Source organism: Trachymyrmex cornetzi, unplaced genomic scaffold (genome assembly GCF_001594075.2).
Source record: "Trachymyrmex cornetzi isolate Tcor2-1 unplaced genomic scaffold, Tcor1.1 scaffold299, whole genome shotgun sequence".
NCBI classification, from domain to species: Eukaryota; Metazoa; Arthropoda; class Insecta; order Hymenoptera; family Formicidae; genus Trachymyrmex; species Trachymyrmex cornetzi.
In genome coordinates this window covers 985,929-1,005,525 of record NW_017297680.1, presented here as the reverse complement: position 1 = coordinate 1,005,525, position 19,597 = coordinate 985,929, and the positions used below count along the sequence as shown (strand labels likewise).

Here is a 19,597-nt window from a genome sequence, read left to right as displayed (position 1 = left end):
GAGAGAGAGAGAGAGAGAGAGAGAGAGAGAGAGAGAGAGAGAGAAAGTGTATAGATATGCATTGTGGGAACACGAGGAGCCAGATTTACCGTCAACGTCGTCGTCGTAATTGCGTTTCAGGTGTAAGGAACACGGTGTGTCCGCCCTACATGAGTACGACACGAGCGTACGTTTCCACGTATGCGTGAAATCGATAACTGGGAATTAGTCTGCCCGGCTGTCTCCCAGAACTAAATGCGAGCGTACGACGGGAGAAAAATTTAGTCGATCGCCCTTGGGAATCGATGTACTCGCGCGAATTCTGTTTATTACTGCTATTTACACATCGAAAGGAACAGTCGATTAATATCAAAATTTAATTTCACTCGCAACGACTTTTTTATAAAATATGAAAAAAGTAATTTTATATAACGTTTTTTTTTTCATTATAGATATTGTCATTAATAATGAGTAAAACTTATGAGACGTATAATAAGTAATAAGTAATAATTCAAATAGTAATAAATAATACACTGAGAATTGATGTGAGAAATATTCTCAAGAGAAGAATATAAATTATCAATGACGAAAAAAAAGACGAATTTAATGAATCGATAAATGATTAAATAATACCTGTCAAAAAGATGAAGTATACAAAGATATTAATTTTAAATGGACATTTTAGATAAATTAAAATGCACGTCAAATTATAAAAATGAATGAGAGAAAAATAAATTCAACTGCTTGTTTTTCTGCATCTTCTAGCGAGTCTCCAATCGAGAATTTAACACAATGAAATATTTATAACCTATATTTTCTTAACTGAAACAGATATGTCAGGTTTTTCAATTAATCTTTAATTTTTAATAAAAAGAAAAACAAAATTTCTGAAAAATATCACAATGACGAATTTCCAATACAGATTTTTATTTAAATTATTTTTTAAAACAAAAATTTTATCCATCAAACATTCTAAAATAATTAAAATAAATGAGAAGCAGTTTCGAATAATTTTTGTAGCTAATGGCTCATCGGCTATCGTATATCGCACATTTTCTTTTCTCCTTTTTCACGTTTACTTTAATATGCCATACATGTTCCCGGAGATATTGTCCCATGATGGACATACGTGTAAGAAACACTAGCCAGTCACGAAAGGGGCAAAGTAAACGGCGCGACAGAATAAACGAAAATCTACCCGTACGAGAAACCAGAGAGAAAGAGAGAGGAAAAGAGATGGAGAAAATATCACTATGGACGGTACGGAGGATCAATACGTCACGAACACGGTCACAACTATTCGTGCATACACGCGAGACTGTACCCCTCCCCCTTTCAGTCCATAGTCTGAGATAATTCTTCTGCACATTAATCATAATTACTTGTATCACTGAACGAGTCGACTTGCTTCGGACAGCGCATCAACGTATATGATATATAAGATTACAAATATATTATATTTGTTGCTCGATACACAAAACAGATCAGAGATCCCTTTTTCTCAAATTTATTTTAAGGTTTATTTATTCGTGATTTTTATTACACTGTGTCCAATAGAGATTTCTCACATTGTTCGTGCGAAGTCATAAACAAAAACCTCTTATTAAAGAGATACTTTCTTCTTTATTGATATCTAGAGAGGTAGAATCCTTAAACTACTTTGTTTGTTATCATCTTAGTTCTTAAACATCTTTGTTTTTGTAATAAAAATTATGAGAAATTGTTTTCGTCCTAATCGTGTGATCAAAAGAAAATAATTAATTTTAAAGAAATTATGTATATGCGGGCTATTATACCTGTCGTTTTTTCATTTTTATTATAAAAATCCTGCTTTTAATCGTATTACTTAAAAATTGATTTTCTAGTAAAAGAATATTAAGTGTACCTAAACAAATTCCAGCATTAAAAATCATTATAATCTTGTAAAATGTCATAAGAATTGGTAAATAATCTCGTAATAGGTAAATAATCTTGTAATAAAATTATTGATATACAAAATGAAAAAAATAGAAGCACATGTATGAATAAATATAATTGTTATCGTCACATAAAACACACAATTAAAAATATAAGAACACAAATGTATTTATAAAAAAATATTCTTACCGACTAAATTAGTGAATGTCCATTTATCATATAATGATATTCTGGTTCACTTTCTATTTCTTGAAAATATTAATTTTTTATATTCGCGCGCGCGCGCGGAAACGGATAAGTATTTTTATAAATTTATTTCAAAAATTATTTTTTCTTTTAAATTCTTTTTAATAATATATTTGCCCCTCTTGTTGAAAAAATGAAAATAGTAGTAATAATAATGACAAGCTAAAAATAACTTTCAAAATAAGATTTATTTCCTTATGATGCTAACTATTTACTTAAGATTATGATAACATTCTAGCCTGACAACATCTCACAAGAGCAATATAGATGTTCGCTTTTATTTCTTTTAAATCCCCAAGCTAATAAACTATTTGACACAGAGATGTCTCTTACATATTATTATGAAAAAATAATATATATTTTATAAAGTTAGGTTTCCTTTTCTCAATTTGAGTTTGCATTTCATTTTAATTTAATCAGTTGTTATACTTTATATATATACAAATTATTTTATTTATTATATTGTACTTCCAGTTAGAGATGTGCAAATTTTCGATATATCGCAATTTTCTTTTCTTGAATCGTAATGCGATATGTGTAACTGATTTTTAAATTGCATGATTTAAAATTGCGTCTGCAATTAATATTCTATATTTGTTTTTAATTTTTTAAGCCATGTAAACAATTCGATTAATGAAATAAAGCAATAAAAACTGATATCATTTTCTATATTTCGTGAAGATATTTTTTCTTTAAAAATATTCCGTTTTATTTATAGATTTTTAATGGTATTACATTATTGAAAAACAAATGTTTTCGTATTTGCTGCGTTTTAATTGATATTTTTTATTATTTGATCAGCTGTGCTCTACACTCTGATTCTGCATTTTAATTGATATTTTTTATTATTTCATCAGCTATGCTCTATACTCCGATTCTGTAAATACCATAATTCTGTAATTAATGTAATGACAGTTCGGTATCGTTATGTTGTTGCTGTGCATGTTTTTCCATGTATAATATTTGCGCGATAATGGTAATACAACTTTACTGAAACTACAGAATCGGGATACTGAACTATCAAAGATTTTTAATGTGACAAAAACAGTTGAACAAATGTATAATATATACACATAAAAGTCGTGATGCGATGATCGCGTTCATTACGATTTTTAAGGAAGCAATCGCGATGTATAATTTTGAAAAAAATTACACCCTTCTTCCATTAAGTTTTATCGTGAAACTCATATTTCACATGTCTGCAAGATGCGAGTATATTAGTTGAAAAAATCTTCAACTTCCGCCAATTCTCTCATTCGTGCCTCTTGATGAGCCCAACGGGCTTCTGCTAATCTATCAGATAACCCCCATTTGTCATGATAAACGCGTTGACCGCAACTTGGACATTTCTTACCCCCTTTAACACAAAAAATAAAAAGATTTTTAATTTTTCTATAATATAATTTGACTAAATAAAAAACTTTTATTTTTACCATGGAATGGCGGAGTCTTCATGTATGTCACGAGACATTTTAAGTGGAAGAGATGACCACAATAAAGTCTTTCGGCGTGGAAATCCGCATTTTCGTCGATTACAATCTCTTTGGGATCTGTTGGCAAGCACTTTACTTTGCAGTGTTGACAGGATTCTTGCGGAAAAGCTTTCACACTCCTGCACAAATTAAAATGTAATAAAATAAAGAAACTAATAGTTTAAAAAATGTAATAAAAATGTTATATAAAAATAAAAATTACTTTATGAGAAAGGAAACAACTGTGTTTAATGACGGTGATGGTGTAAACGGGTTTTGTTGTTTCCTCAGTGGTGGCTCGACACATTTCCTTGCTAATTCCCTTCCTTGTCCAACTAGATAGCGATTGAACAGTGGTGGGAAATTCGTATCAACATCACTGTAACTGTAAACAAATTATATAAATTAGTCACATTGGATTTGAATTTGTTATAATTTAAAAGGTGTGTGTGTGTGTGTGTGTGTGTGTGTGTGTGTGTGTGTGTGCGCGCGCGCGCGCGCGTGCGTGTGTTTCAAAAAAAGACTAACATACATAACACAATTGGTAGGATAATTATCTGGCACTTCAAGCTTGGTCTTAAAATGATACAAATCTTGATGCAGTGTTAGATTGATGGAAGAATTCTTTTGCTTTAACTTGAACTCGTCCTTATCCCCTAAAAGTTTTTTCAATATTGATATTTCCTCATAGCAGCAGATGAGAGGATTCTCTTCAATGAAATTCCTGATGAATTTTAAAATTGGCAATATCTACAAACATACGAATTAATTGTATTAAATGTAAATAATTTCTATATGTAGCTAGTTAGTACATATAAATCTCTCCAAGTATAAACCTGCGCTTTATTCAACAAACGCTTGCACTCTTTTTCGCAGACTTCTGTTAGTCCATCGAGCAGCTTCGCAGACAGAGTTTTACTCTTTAACTCAACAAACAACGGCGATGCAGGATAATCCTTTTGGAATTGGATGCACACAACGAGTTGTTTAAACGGTGTTTTTCTGCAAGACAAACAAATCACAATAAGCAATGATAGGAAACTATTTTGACAGTGTGATAAAAGCACGATATGGAGTTTTCTTACGTTATTTCGACGCGGACCATGCTCGGTACACAAGAGACGAGGCGGCTTCCGTCAACGACATTATGGCAGAGCTGTGATACTTCTTGCAATTCATCATCAATAAATCCCATGAGCAAGTGAGGACAGGCTAAGAAAAGATTGATGATTTTTACTACTTCCCAATATTAACTTTATCAGCTGGTAACTTTATTGAGACTAATCGCATTTGTCGTTAAACAGATTTGATTAATCACGGTTGACACTCAATCGAGATGACAAAACCGGCCTTACGTGAAAATAATCAAAGAATTGACGTAATCGCGACGTAGCATAACCTTCCAGGCATGACCTAACGGTCCTAACGAGTCAAATTGCGTGGTAAATAATAAAACGCGATCGGTTTTTACGTCGATATTATTTTTATCGTGATATTAATAAGGAGATTACCTTTCAATCGATCTCTTTCTCCTCTTCGACGTTTTTTGCAAAGAATCACAAGATTCAAAGTCAACTAATCATACGTAAAAAGAGACACGCATAATAGTATTTCGAAATACAATACCTCACTCTTAACGATGTCACGTGATACCGTCCCGTGTATAGTGTGTACTATTTATGATTTTAGAAAACGGTTAGAAAGCGTTAGGAAGTGACGATTAGCATGTATTTAGTGATGACCTGAAGGCTAAGAGTTGTTTGATAAAACAAAAAAATAAATCGAATAACGAAAAATAAAGAAATTTTTGTTTCGTATTTTTGAATATTCTTCACTATTTCTATCTTTTTCTAACAGAAGAATTATTTGAATTTTAAAGTGATTGTGATCGACAGACGCAACAACACACCGCTGTCAAATTCTGAGATAGTAGCTCCATCTGGATTGAATATCTTCAGATACAGGAGGTACCTAACCTATTCTGTATGTCGTACCACGTGTTTATAGGCAATCAATAGTCATAAAGCTAAAGCAAGTTGAAAAAGAATGATGTTTCTCGATATCGACGGATATTCATAAAAGAAGAAGAAGAAATGACAAGGTCAACTTCACGGTCGTAATTGTTATTGATACAGTACAGTGTAGTGTTGAGATTGAGATTCAAAAATGAACCGAGTAACTGACGCGAAAGAAGTGATCCTGACGAGCGACACCACCGGGGAGAGTTGGAGCGCCGCTGTGTGGGATCCTCGGAACGGCTCTCTGTTGTCCGTGTACAAGAACGCGACGGCACTTGGACATCGTAGCCTTCAGCTTTTGAGCGATAGCTACGTGTTAGGGGCGGACGTCACGAGACCTCGTATACACATCTGGCCGCTGAATAGTCCGTCACCGTTACCCAACATTCGATTGAATACGCCAGGCAAAGTCAACGCCTTGATCTGCACGCCAAATGGATCCTATATAATTGCCTCCGTGGGAGAAAAGCTGTTCATCTGGCAGACATGCAACGGCAGGCTACTGGTCAATCTGACCAGGCATTATCAGACCGTCAGCTGTCTAGCCATCACAAAGGACGGTTCGTTATTCGCCAGTGCTGGCGAAGATGGTCTGGTGTTCGTATGGTCGCTCTATAGTGCGCTGAACGACTCGCGTTGTTCGCCTGTCCACGCTTTCTCTAACCATAGTTTGCCAGTCAGGGATCTGCACTTCGGTCATGGTGACGCTCACGCGAGATTGTATACAGTCTCGCTAGATCGAACCGCGAACATCTATGAGCTTGGCAGTGGAGCTCTCCTGGTTTCCTTGGTGTTCGACGCACCGCTCACAGCGGTCACCGCGAACGTCTGCGAGAGCGAACTCTTCGTGGGCTGCACAACTGGTGACATATTCCAGTGTAACCTGCACGAACCGCCACGTGGAGTCGAGCATCATGTCACGGTGAGCTCGTGCGAAGAGAGCGCCGTGTTCCAGGCGCACAAGTCAAATGTGACCGCCCTGTCGGTATCCGTGAACTGCTCTACTCTGCTGTCCGGATCTACCGACGGTGCAGTCCATGTCTGGGACATTGCCAGCCGGCAGGTGCTCAGGACACTCAAGCATAAGGGCCCAGTTACCGCTGCGTTTTTTGCTAGAGGATTCGACAATTTTCGCGCCTCTGTCCTTAAGCCACGCTTGCAGGTGCAAAATCTACAGAGGACATCAGACGACGGTGGTAGAGAGAGCGTCGTCGAGGTCGTCTCCAGAGGACGAAATTCGGCGGAGATCCTGAACTTCGAGTCTTATATAGAAGGCAGTAGCGATTCTCGAGGATCGGATCAGATGTCGAAGAAGTTGGACGATCTACAGAAAGAGATTAACAAATTAAAGAAAATTAATGCTGCCATATATCAATATGGCGTTACACATATCTTAAAAAAGATTGTTGATGATTAATAAAGAATATTGGAGCATAATCATTGGATTTTATTCTTATCGAGAGACTGAAATTTTTATTTATACATTTTGTAGAATACATAGATAATGATAATATATATTATCACTTTCTTTCTATTGAAATATGTTTTATTTTTGAAAGATATAGGCAAATATTTTACACTGTAAAAATATACAGTCATATAAAAACAAAAATTGAAATAATATTTCTTTATTCGATCTACCTGAAAATATTCTTTATCCAAATAAATTGTTTTATGTTTTTTTTTCAATAAATATAAGAAATAGATGGGTGTAATTTTCTATTTTGTCTGTACCATGTTTTTGTTACATTTTTTTCAAACTATTGCGATATTCACAGATTTATGAAGCAAGAAGTCTAGGAAAGTCTATTTTAGATTAGTTAATTTTGTGAGATATTTACGTTTGTCTATTATTATCTGTAAAGAATGTTACTAATTATTTTTAGTAATTAAAGTGTTAGATCGGAGATTAATATCTTTGATGAAGCATGCTATTGTCGTCAAACTACTAAAATAGGATATTACAATTAAAATCTTTTATTCAGGCGCCATAAAATAACATACAGGCAAAAATAACATTTTATTTAAGTTCAAACAGATACTTGTTTTTCGTAATATTGAATGAAGAGATCATTCCGGCATGATAGAATAATCTTGTTTCTCGTCATTTTTTCGGCAGTAAACTAGTTTTCCTTTTTCTTGTAGCGATGTAAAAAATTATCGACTGGTGAAAAGCGCAATCTCATCATATGCATTAATCAAAATCTTCTAGAAACTCAATCTATACGACTCTTTTCGTTTAAAATAAATTTACTGAATACATGTCGCATGCCTCCATATCTGTGTCCCTATTCATATCCGTATACGGAATACACGTGTACAATTAATTAAATGGTAAACCGGCGCTAAACGTTAGATACGATCCTCATCGACGCTCCTTTATATTTAAATGAGCCGTTATGCGCATATAAATGAGACGTTCATTAGCAGTATATCGTGTCCATCGAAAATAAATTAATCTGCGAAAATAAATAGATGCCTTACTTTATACACGAAACAATAAGTCACCGGTTTATCTAATTTTCCGGTATATACATTGTGACTTTTGCAAGCCAAATTTCAAACGTATCAATCGCACTAGTTTTATTTCTTCGCAAGATAACTTATAAGAAAATAAAATTGATGAATGACGCTTATAATTTCAATTATAATGAAATAAGTTTAGAGGGTATTAAAGAACCAACCGCAAGTACTTGATGCGTAAAATTATTTTATATATCCTAAAGAAATTACATGAATTTGATATTCAAACCTATTTTCTTAAAATCGAAGACTTATTTTATTATAATTGTTATTATTTAGAGTCCTTTATTTTTATATTAATAGCTTATAATTTTGTATGGTTAATTGTAGAATATCGTTTATTAATTGAGAGCGAAATAAAGGCACAATTCTAGTTAGGCCCTTTTTCCGGAGATTAGCTCTTTTATTTAATATTGATCGTAATGGACAAGTACTGTCTACATACATTTAACTTCTTAAAGATATTCATTTGATACTGTACCAATTTGTGTATAATAAAAGAATAGCAAGTTATTTTAATTTTTATTAAAATTAAGATTTTTTGTAATTAAGACCTTTATTCCGCTCATACCCTCAATTTTTTTGTTCCTTATTCTACAATTAAATTGACTTCTCGCTTTATTCCGAAAAAATTCTTCATGCACCGAAAGAATGTTTTCTTAAAAGTTTATTTTAAAAATATGATAGTCGTGGGATAACATTGTATTCCGAGGAATTTTAATATAAATCTCTCTCTTATTTATTAATAAAACTATAACAAAATATAAAATAAGTTTGATTAATTTTACTGAAAAGTGTGCATGATAAAAATCTTTAAAATATTGTATTGTACCACAATTACAATACTATATTTTGAGGATAAATTTTAAAAGATAATTTTCTCCGTGTGTGAAAAAATTATATAAATTTTTATCCTTCAGAATTGACATGTATAAGTACATTAATAATATATTTATTTATAAATTCACTAGTGGCCGCAAATTACAAACATAAAATTACAAAGAGCATTCAGCCACGCGCAGGGTATTTTTTGCAAATGTCATATATTTAAAATTCTTACGTTCAAGATACAAATTATAGACGTTTTGACCTATATCAGGTCATCTTCAGTATACAATATAAATAATATAAAAATAGTTCGCCCTCATAAGATAAAAAGAATTGAAATAAATAAACGATCAATGATTGTTAGTCATAAGAGATTAAAAGAATAAATTAATAATAAATTTTTGTTTAAATTACAATCTACGCTTGTGTATGTTGCCAAAAATTCTTGCTTCTATTCGTCTTAATGAGACTTTTATATCGAAAAGTTGTGAGAAACAGATTTCCAGATTCTGTGCTTGTCACAACGATCCTTAAATTATTCTCCATCAGTATTGAGATCTGTGATATCACAGATAAAACATTATTTTTACAAATAAAAGTAGTTCTGTTTCACGTTTGTCTCACATGGAGAAGGACAATTTTAATATTGATGGAGAATAATTTAAGGATCGTTGTGACAAACACGGAATCTGGAAATCTGATGTTTCTCACAACTTTTCGATATAAAAGTCTCTCATTAAGACGAATAGAAGTAAGAATTTTTGGCAACATACACAAGTGTAGATTGTAATTCGAACAAAACGTTATTTTTTGTTAATTTATTCTTTTAATCTTATGACTAAGAATCATTGATCGTTTATTTATTTCAATTCTTTTTATCTTATGACTGCGAACTATTTTTATATTATTTATATTGTATACTGAAGATGGCCTGATATAGGCCGAAACGTCTATAATTTGTATCTTGAACGTAAGAATTTTAAATATATGACATTCACAAAAAACACCCTGTGCGTGGCTGAATGCTCTTTGTATTTTATGTTTGTAATATATGTATATTAAATTACTATATGAACGATAATAAATACTAATATATTATCGTTTATAATAATTTAATATATTAAGTATATAAATATATTATCGTATTTGCACGTGTTAGTTCTGAGAGGATAATACATCTACAAATTATTTATGTTTTATCTAAAGTTATGAATACCTAACCGGGTTTTTTGAAAAGGTAAATTAACTTTGCCGGTGTATACATTTTTGAAGAACCATGTTCTGCCTCTCATCGAATCGGAAGTATCCAGTTGTAACCGGACGTGCAGGAATAGCGTGAAAAAGCATCGCGAGAACGTTCACACGCGTTAGGGAGATTACTCTCAGTGGAAGATCGCACCAGAAAACGTGTCGAGAAAATGTCACGCACAAATAATGCGTTATAATCTGTCGCGTGATAATCTCATCACGCGTACATAAATCTATATATTATCCTGCATCATCGTAATGCCGGCCTCCTTTTACACCTACGTCGACATCGACCGAATTACTATACCCGATATAGTATCCGATAATTGATGTTACACGCGGTGTTCTTACTGGTACATTTAAAAGTGCGTTTGAGAATACTTTTTTTTTTTCCGGTAAATCAGTCTTGCTGACCCTCTAAGGACACATATAAAAATCGATCGTGTCATAAAAATTAATAATATATGTTTTCATTATTATGCATAAAGTGTTATTATGCATAAAGTATTATAACATTATTATGCATAAAGTAGCGGACATAATATATGTATATACATGACATATATGGAAAATTTTTGAAAATTATTGGAAGTTGCAAATATTATGTTACTACATTAATAAAATCATGTTTTTGTGCGTTCCACGTATGTTGTAAAAAATTTACAATACAGATCACATCTTTATTGTATATTTGATAAAACAAATTAGGGCTCATTGTCTTTGTAAGGAAATAATTTCACACGTTCTGTAGAAATTTTGCTATTAAAGATGTATCACACGTACAGTCTCTGCAAAGAAAATTAAATTTAGAAATGTGTTTAATATTTACACTTTAAATAAACTATATACATATGAAAGTTGTGTGAATAAGATTACACTTTTATTTAATAACACATTTTTGTCGTTTATTTATTCTATTTGTTATTATTTTTATTGTTAAAAATTAAAATTTTTTTAATGATAACAAAAATATCTAAATTTTGTTTTATTTTTTTTAAATATTCAAAGTAACTTATGCAAGGTTTCATTGCGATTCACTGATTAGTTACAAAATATACTATAGAACAAATAAACATTTTGTTTGTGTAAAATATTACTGGGCAACTAGTTCATGCATCGCAATGTAATTCTATACATAAATAATTTTGAATACATTTTGTTTATATTAAAACGTTTATATTAAAAAATTGAGATTGTCATTTATTTTATAATACATTTTTATACATTTTTATTAGAACACAGATTAAAAAAATACTACCATTTACTAAAATAACTTATGATTCAGATAGTAAACCGTCGCCAAATTTGTCACATTGTTTTTAAATTACAGATTGTTATCTGTAATTTTTTCATCATTTTGTTATCATTTTAAAAATATGTATAAAACATCCTTAAATAAGTTGAAAATTCTGATTACTCTCAGATTTCTAAATTATAATTGATGAGATTAAGATAATGACTTTGTTTTTGGAAAAAGTCTAATGGCGTTTTAAGTAGATCGCAAAAAAAAAGGATATCATACATACAGTATAAAGCCCTGCCTACAATGGGAGAAGTATTAGAAACGGGAATAAATATTAAATATTAGAGAATAAAAAAATTAGAAGTATAAATTAAACAATTAAACAATTAAATTAAACGTAATGCACAATGGATATAAATGGATAAAATATAAGAATGAGAGAGAGAGGTAAGATTTATTATATATCTCTTATTTATATGAATTCATACTATGCATTACGTTCACATCAATCTCTATTCTTGTATTTTTTTCCTTTCTTTACCATTTAATATTTATTCTTGTTCTTAATCATTCAAAAAAGTGATCTTGCACTTGTAGCGAAAATTATCTAAGTACGAAAAATAGCTAAAATAGATAAATTTCTAATAAGTACTGCGATATTGTATATGTATTGCATCTAAATCATATAGATGACATAGATAGAATTTAGATTTGTGCTATAAATTCTATGTGTATGATATACATAATTTTCTATCAGATACAAAAAACAGCTATAATTTTAGTTGGAGCAGCAAAATATTTTTTTTGCGTGAATATTTCTTTCATTATGCGCAGGACCTAACATATGCACCTGTACGTACGCATACACACACACACACACACATTTGTGCGTGCATGCGTGCGTGCGTGCGTGTGTGTGTTGTATTTGTGATATCTGGATGTGTGCTAATGGGCCAATCTCGCGAAAAATACATCGATTTCGCAAGGAGTAGGGGCGAGACACGAGGACGCTCTACGACAAGGGGTTTGAACTGTGGGGTGGCAGGTTCATAATCGAGCAGAGTGGCGGTGGAGGGCGCAAGGTATAAAATCGGACGTCGAGTAACAGGAGACATTCAGTGCGATTCTAAGCTTCACATCGTCTACTTAGAATTTTGATCATCGGGAGTCACAGAAATGCAGGACAACAGGTTTTTTATCTTCGTGATCCTTCTGGCATTTTCTACGTCTCTTAATCGTAAGTCAACATCGCGAATTTCAAAATATACATTGCCTCTTTCGTTTTTTGATTATTAATATCTGATTCCATTAATTCGAAAATTTTTATTAAAAAATTTACAGTATATTGCATTTCTTATATTCTAAATTTTTATACTTAATTATCAAATATATTAAGGGTGCGTTCCGAGTAACACCTGAAACGCATGATGTATCATTTTATTCTTCTTCATTATTTGGTGAACAAGACAAATGATGCATTATGCGCTTCATGTGTAACTCGGAACGCAACCTAAGATACTTTTATAATATATCATTTTAAACATTAGCTAATTATTTTTGTAAATTATACTAAAAGTTAAAGCATCTTGATAAATTAAGATCGGCTTAAATTAACCGCAAAATCGATTCACCTGGTCTAGATATTAAATTCGGATGTTAATTTAAACCTTAATCCAAAACATACTCACACACATAGAATTAAAATAATATAGAAGTAAAAATACATATACTATATAGAAATGAAAATAGTTGATACATGTTATCCAATTATTATTAAAGATGATCGACATCGTGGAAATTATAAATGAAAAAAATGACTAACAACGCAGGGAGGGAGCTTCTAATCTAATATTAAAAGTCGGAATTTTTATTCTCTCGCGAATAATGTGTTAAATAATTCATTCTCATTGAGGCAAACAACAACTCGGATGCAGCAGTTCCCAACGAAGCGAAGTAAAAATGAAGTAGGACGGGGAATTAAAGTGCAAAAAAGTCATAGCGCGGATAAAAAAAAAGTATCATACTGAATTCTCACAGGAAATCGTTGAGCGCCACGAGTGCGAGTGTAGATTAAATTGTTAGGGATTATGATGTCCGACTTTTGATGGAAAAACGTCGACGATGTTCTATTTATTTTGCAGTTGCCAGATGCTCGGTCGGCCAGCACTTCGAATCCACCAGAGGCAAGAAACTCGCATGAGTGTCGCATACTTTCATAACTTTTGTGTGGCATTTTTCATATTATAACATTTTGTGACTAATTTTTTACTGTTTCATACATAAATATCGAATATATGCACACAAACGTTACGACTATCATCAATCAAAACGCTGTGCTCTACTTATTTATATATTTTTTTAATGTATTTCAGATTTTGGACGTTTTTTAAATTCTTGTGAACGTATTATTGATTGTACATTTAGTTTTTTTTTAAATTGCGATGCTTAACTTTATATCTTCATTGAAAAAAATTAATACAAATTTTTATTTAAATTTTAGTAAAGAATATAGATTTTTATTTTTCTTAATATTGTCCTGTACACTTCAAATAATTTTTAAATTTTGAATATACATATTGTATATTTATAGTTTCATATTTTTTTATATAAGTTTTTTTTTTATATAAGTTTGTTTACAAAGCACGTATGTGTATAATAGTACATGCACAAAATAATTCGCTGTAGTATACACATATTGATTATGAAAAGAATTTATTCGAAATAATTTGTAATGTCTTATTTCTAGTGCTTTTTTTTATTTATGTTATTGTATTATTTGTGTAATTAAAAAATTATTAGATGCATTAGTCTCGGATAATTAATTGTTAGAAGAAAGCAGAATTTATTGTTCCAAAAAGGACACATAACAAAATAATTTCGAGCATTTAATAATCTAATTATTTCGTATCGTTCACGTTCTAGAGGGTCAAAAATTGAAAATCAACGATAGACGTTCCGCTGGATTGGTGGCGTATCCAAGAATCGGCCGAAATTCGGAAATAGCGAGTTTCCCTAGAATGGAGCGTGCTTTTGGAATAATACATAAGCCCCGAGTCGGACGATCCGATGAATCGAGCAATTTGAATCGATTTCAGGATTTATCAGCTGAAGCCGATATGGAGTTCTACATTCCACGCGACGTGGAATCTGAAGTTCTTTTAAATCTTGATTACGAAGGTGTGAAAAATTTGGAAAAATAATGTCGGAATGTCAAAGAATGCATTAAATCTTTAAAAATAATTTCATATGAAGATTATCGAAAAGAAATAATTCTTATAAATAAGAAATTATTATGACTTATTGGAATATTTTTAATAACATTATTGACAGCAAACTTTTTGAAGTAAATTGAAAGTTTAATGAGGCAATTACTGCAAAATATTTTAATATGTAAACGTTGGCTACACGGATGTTATCTTGCAATAAATAAACGTTTAACGCATTTCACGTCAGATCAATATCCGCGATGCCGTTATTAATTAAATCGGCTTTTATCGGATTGAATAAATTTTATGAAAAAAAATACAAGCGCGAATATCTGCATTTGTGCGAAACAATGCTGCATTATGTGGCATGCGCTTGCAGTTTTTAATGAATTGATTTGAACGACGTCGGACGACCCGCCTCAGGATCCGTTTATCGCTTTTAAACAAAATTTATACAATGAACCGTATTTAAGTATTATACATTTTTGTCATCTACAGGAAATCAATTGTTAACTATACTTTTTTATGTAGATTACGCAGATAAACCGATAGCATTTAAACATGCTGACAAAATTCAGAAAGACGGTGCCTGGTTAATGCCCGATCATGTACATGGATACAAGGATCTTCGTTTCGCACAAAAAATCGACGATCCTCGATCGTATTACTCTATTTTACGAGGTATGAATAAAAGGATCCTACTTTTACCTTTTATTACGATGATATTAATTAACACTAGAAGTACCAACGTTTCTTACTCACTAAAAGGATAAATTATTATGGAAATAGAGAAAGTGATGAAAATATTTTATCAGTATAAAGAACATAATTATTGAAAAATAAAAAATTTTCAAAATTCTATTTTTTACAAGAAATATATTAATTTAAAACATAGACACGGTTATTAATAACTGCTTGATACTTCTAGTATTAATCCGTTGATTTATTCGCATATTTTTCGATTTAAGATTTATGAAAGTAACTAATTGTTCCTTAAATTGATCTCATTAAAAAAGAAATATTGAAAATGTTTCAATTTTATCTCAAAATCTATATGAAGCCAAGGATGCATTGTTCAAAAGAGCACTAACAGTATGTTTGTAATAATAAACGCCAACATCTTTAAATGTTACAAAAGGTATTGATCATATTATTTTCGCTAAATTAAATATTCTCTCGGAATACTTGGAGCACGTCGCGTATGTTGAACAGATATCGACTATCATACACGACGTCATTCATTCTTTGACATTACGCGAATCGCTTTTCCATAAAGAATAGCGTCGTATGAAGAGAAAAGCGTCACTGCTTCATTAATCCTTAAATGCGAGCAATTTAAGACAGTCCACGTGTGATTTTTCGCGCTCTGCAATGTGATTGATCTCTTTCCAGGTTCTCGAAATAGTCAAGGTCAAGGAGGATACACTCCGAGACTAGGTCGCGAGAATGAACACGACGCAACGAGTTTCCTGTAACTTGCCATCTTTGATCACGATTCGCGCCTCGCGGATTTGACGGATGTTGACTTGAGACAAAGAAGGAACTTACTGTCAAAAACGTCAGAAATGTAACGTGCGGTGCTTTTGATCGTTTTCCCTATTTGCATAGGCGATCCATCTTACCCTTGCACTTTGTACGCAAATTATGCAACAATACATAATCTGTACTTAAATACTGTACTTTATAATCTTACATGCAATCCTGTCGCCTAGTATCGTCACGAAATAGCAATTCTCTGGTGAAGCAACCGATCTTGATGTAACTTGGCATGCTATTTTAAGCAGATTTTTATTCCGAAATACTCGATCCAATTCAATGTTTGTTTTTATATACAAATAATGGAGAATAGAAATAAAAGTTTGATTTACACGCTCAGCTAATTGGTGATCTGTTTTTGATGTGACTGTACATATTTTAAAAAATTCAATTAAAAATAGTGTGTTCCTCATAATTATTTGATTACATATAACAATTTACAAATGGATTCTATTACTAATAACATTTGAAATTTGATACAACACTTTTTAGTACATAATATAGAAAGCCGTAGCCAATTATACTACAGGTAAAATCTTATAGGAAAAGAACAATCCTCATAGTTTCGTTTTATTGTTAGTGTATAAATTGAGTACAGAAAAACAATGCCATATTGTTTAAATTTTCAATGCTTCCATTGATTTTTCGTCTGAAAAAATGTGATTTACACGCCGATGAATGTTATAAATGTTATAATCAAATTCAATTGAAGATAATACGATACGCGGGGTACATCATTTTCTCTCACGAAACGCACAACAAACGTAATAAGACAATACAAATCATTGACTCGATGTATGTAAAATTCAATGATTTTATTAATTGACAAAGTGTTCATAATGAATATCTCCGTGTATAACGCACCGGCGTGCGCGTGCGACACTCGTAACGTCCAAGTCGCACGTGTACACGAATGTGTGATATAATAACAAATATTTACATACGCGTAGAGAATATGTAACAAACTAGTGATACACTTTGGAGAATGAATGGAAGGGAAGATAATGAGACGCTGTCGGTTCGCTCGTCGCGCCAATTAATTAAAGGTCCGTTCGTTTTGAAGAAGTAGTCGTGAAGTGTATATACAAACAGTCGCCTCATTTTGGGTTATTTTTTTAGTTAGCAGACTAAAAGAGACTTAGGTCTAAGAGGTTCTTCACGCATCCATCCATCATTCATACACACTCATTATGGGCGCAAGCGGGCAGCCGGCCAGACAAGTCGGCAAGGCAGACAAGCATAGACAGACAGATATTCGATAGGTCGGATAATCGTGGCCGATATCAGTCCTTCGATCGAATGCTCCGTATACTAATCTCGGTGACACGCCGGCCGCGACACAGTGAGATATCGATTTTCTCTCTTGGCGTTTTCTCCGCATTCGCTGAACGCGCTGCATGCCGAAGGGAAGAACCACGTCGACTTAAACTGCGCCCGCGGGAGATGTCTAATCACAACTACATTCTCGTTGTTTCCCAAGAGGTGTCCGGCTACTCGCCGATAACTACCTACTCATGCGATTTGCGAAGTGCCCACCAAAAATGGGTGTTTTCCATTCAGTGATGAAAGTTAAATATGAACTTTTTAATTATTTTTGCTTTCCATTTGTAATTCAAATTGATGACACAAATCGAGATCAATTAATTATGTTAGTAGCGAAGATGAAGAGGAAGGGAAAGAGATTTAAATTATAAAAATGAAAAATCTTTCTATTCGTTGCGATATAAACAATTGTAAATTGACTATGAAACAAAGAAAAGATCTGAAAATGATATAATGTAAATCTATTATTTATAGTTAAATTAGTGTACTTATAAAATGAAATAGATGGAAGTAGATATGTTTGAAGTTTGGTGAAAATTTTAGTGCAGATCGTACAACAATGAAAAACAGACCTATTGTCATCACGATCGCTATCGTTATCATGGAAGAGTGCTCTTATAGAAAAGTACTATTGAACTCGCGAAAAAAACGATAGAAAATAATTGCAAAATCACTCGAATTGAATATTTTGTACACTATTCATTTCAATGATTTTCTTATTAATCTCATAGTATTTTTCCACAAGGATATATTGCCATCAATTTCTCAATAATCACAATTATAAAAAGCAAATAATTTTGATTTATTTGTTAAAAATATCCTAAAACTTGTGTTAAATTATAAAATAATATTATATATCTTTCGAATGTAGATGCAAATATAAACGTATTTAAAATGTAATTGAAATTATAAACCACCTTTTACTTTTCATATTATTAAATTTTATGTTTATATTATTAAATCATACTGTAATTACGAAAATTACATATTATATTGTGCATATTAAGTTTCACGCATAATAATTCTTTCCATTTATATTTATAATAATTAATTGTCTCTATAAATTATATGAATGAAAAACACCCATTGTACATTGTACGTCGACACGTGTTGAGACCATTTCCTATAATTATGTAGTTGTTTACATGTTCCTTGTCAATGTATAATGAAATACTCGAGAATCACTTAGAGATATGCGCTCTACTCATTACATTTTTCTAAATGCAATGCGGAAGTCCAGAAGATGATGAAAAAATATTAAAGACACTTTGTCTTGTCTTTAAATATTTGATCTGCATTTGATTATTGATCATTGATTGAGTTTTATATGATATTTTATATAACAAATAGAGATTAGGTGCACAAAAAGCGACACAATATTCGACGTTTAATGATAAGACTTTTAATTGCTAAAAGATTCACTTATTATGTAACTTATCTTCATAAATAAATGATATTTAGAAATTTTGATTTTATAAATGGCAGTCCAGAATTGCGATCAATATTTTAAGGCTGCAAAATTTGTAATGTCCACGATGACCCAACGAACGCGTAATATTGAGATAAAAATTCTTCAGTACAATCAATATGACGTCTCGTCACTATCAAAGCAATATCGATAGGATACGTCGTTAAAACTCCACCGAGGAAGCGTATACGGATCACTCGTTCGAAGCGAGCGCGTGCGTTCTCAAAGAGTCGATTCGTGAGCCATTCCTGACACGGTTAATATTACCGCACGCTAATTGATGTTATCCAATAATACCCGGCCGCTAATGGATGTTCCACAGTATATTAGGATAACACTATTAGCGGAATATTATCGATTATGAAATCAGTATTGCGTGACAATACGAATCGGTGTGGAAAAGAATCCGGTATTTTAGAGGGAAACGAATTCGTGCGGCGGTTGAATGATCCGCGGCGGTGGTGGCGGCGATAGTCGCAGGTCCATGTCCGTTATGTCCGTTAACGAGAATGCGGAACTGCCGTTTGCCGTAATGCGCGGCCCCATATTGTCGTAAGGTGAACCGGCGGCGACCTCGGTGGAGCGCAAAG

General features: G+C 32.3%; 4 protein-coding genes across 6 annotated transcripts in view; 2 read left to right on the top strand and 2 right to left on the bottom strand.

The window, feature by feature from the left end:
- Window positions 1-2,849: 2,849 nt before the first annotated feature.
- On the bottom strand, window positions 2,850-5,354 carry LOC108762463 (uncharacterized). 2 transcript variants are annotated; one of them, XM_018509477.1, is made up of 8 exons: window positions 5,241-5,354; window positions 5,126-5,148; window positions 4,700-4,826; window positions 4,451-4,616; window positions 4,147-4,364; window positions 3,838-3,999; window positions 3,576-3,754; window positions 2,850-3,499 (listed from the first exon to the last, which is right to left on the bottom strand). In XM_018509477.1, exons 3-8 carry the CDS (start codon window positions 4,807-4,809, stop codon window positions 3,360-3,362), a joined length of 975 nt encoding a protein of 324 aa, XP_018364979.1. In that variant the 5' UTR covers window positions 4,810-4,826; window positions 5,126-5,148; window positions 5,241-5,354; the 3' UTR covers window positions 2,850-3,359. The 2 variants fall into 2 exon arrangements, with proteins under 2 accessions (XP_018364979.1, XP_018364978.1); XM_018509476.1 differs by lacking the exon at window positions 5,126-5,148.
- A 78-nt stretch (window positions 5,355-5,432) lies between these two features.
- LOC108762364 (WD repeat-containing protein 18) lies at window positions 5,433-7,089 on the top strand. The gene has a single exon (XM_018509326.1). The coding sequence runs from the start codon at window positions 5,781-5,783 to the stop codon at window positions 7,047-7,049; it is 1,269 nt and encodes a 422-aa protein (XP_018364828.1). The 5' UTR covers window positions 5,433-5,780; the 3' UTR covers window positions 7,050-7,089.
- A 5,515-nt stretch (window positions 7,090-12,604) lies between these two features.
- On the top strand, window positions 12,605-16,548 carry LOC108762404 (CAPA peptides). Of its 2 annotated transcripts, XM_018509385.1 has the most exons (5): window positions 12,605-12,711; window positions 13,616-13,657; window positions 14,397-14,651; window positions 15,212-15,361; window positions 16,073-16,548. In XM_018509385.1, the coding sequence occupies exons 1-5, from the start codon at window positions 12,651-12,653 to the stop codon at window positions 16,153-16,155; spliced, it is 591 nt and encodes a 196-aa protein (XP_018364887.1). In that variant the 5' UTR covers window positions 12,605-12,650; the 3' UTR covers window positions 16,156-16,548. The 2 variants fall into 2 exon arrangements, with proteins under 2 accessions (XP_018364887.1, XP_018364889.1); XM_018509387.1 differs by lacking the exon at window positions 13,616-13,657.
- A 2,482-nt stretch (window positions 16,549-19,030) lies between these two features.
- Window positions 19,031-19,597, bottom strand: part of LOC108762356 (leucine-rich repeat-containing protein 24) — a 3,257-nt gene continuing 2,690 nt past the window's right edge. The window contains exon 3 of the mRNA XM_018509315.1: window positions 19,031-19,596. Coding sequence (XP_018364817.1) covers window positions 19,422-19,596 — 175 coding nt within the window. The 3' untranslated portion in view covers window positions 19,031-19,421. The remainder of the gene's footprint in view (window position 19,597) is intronic.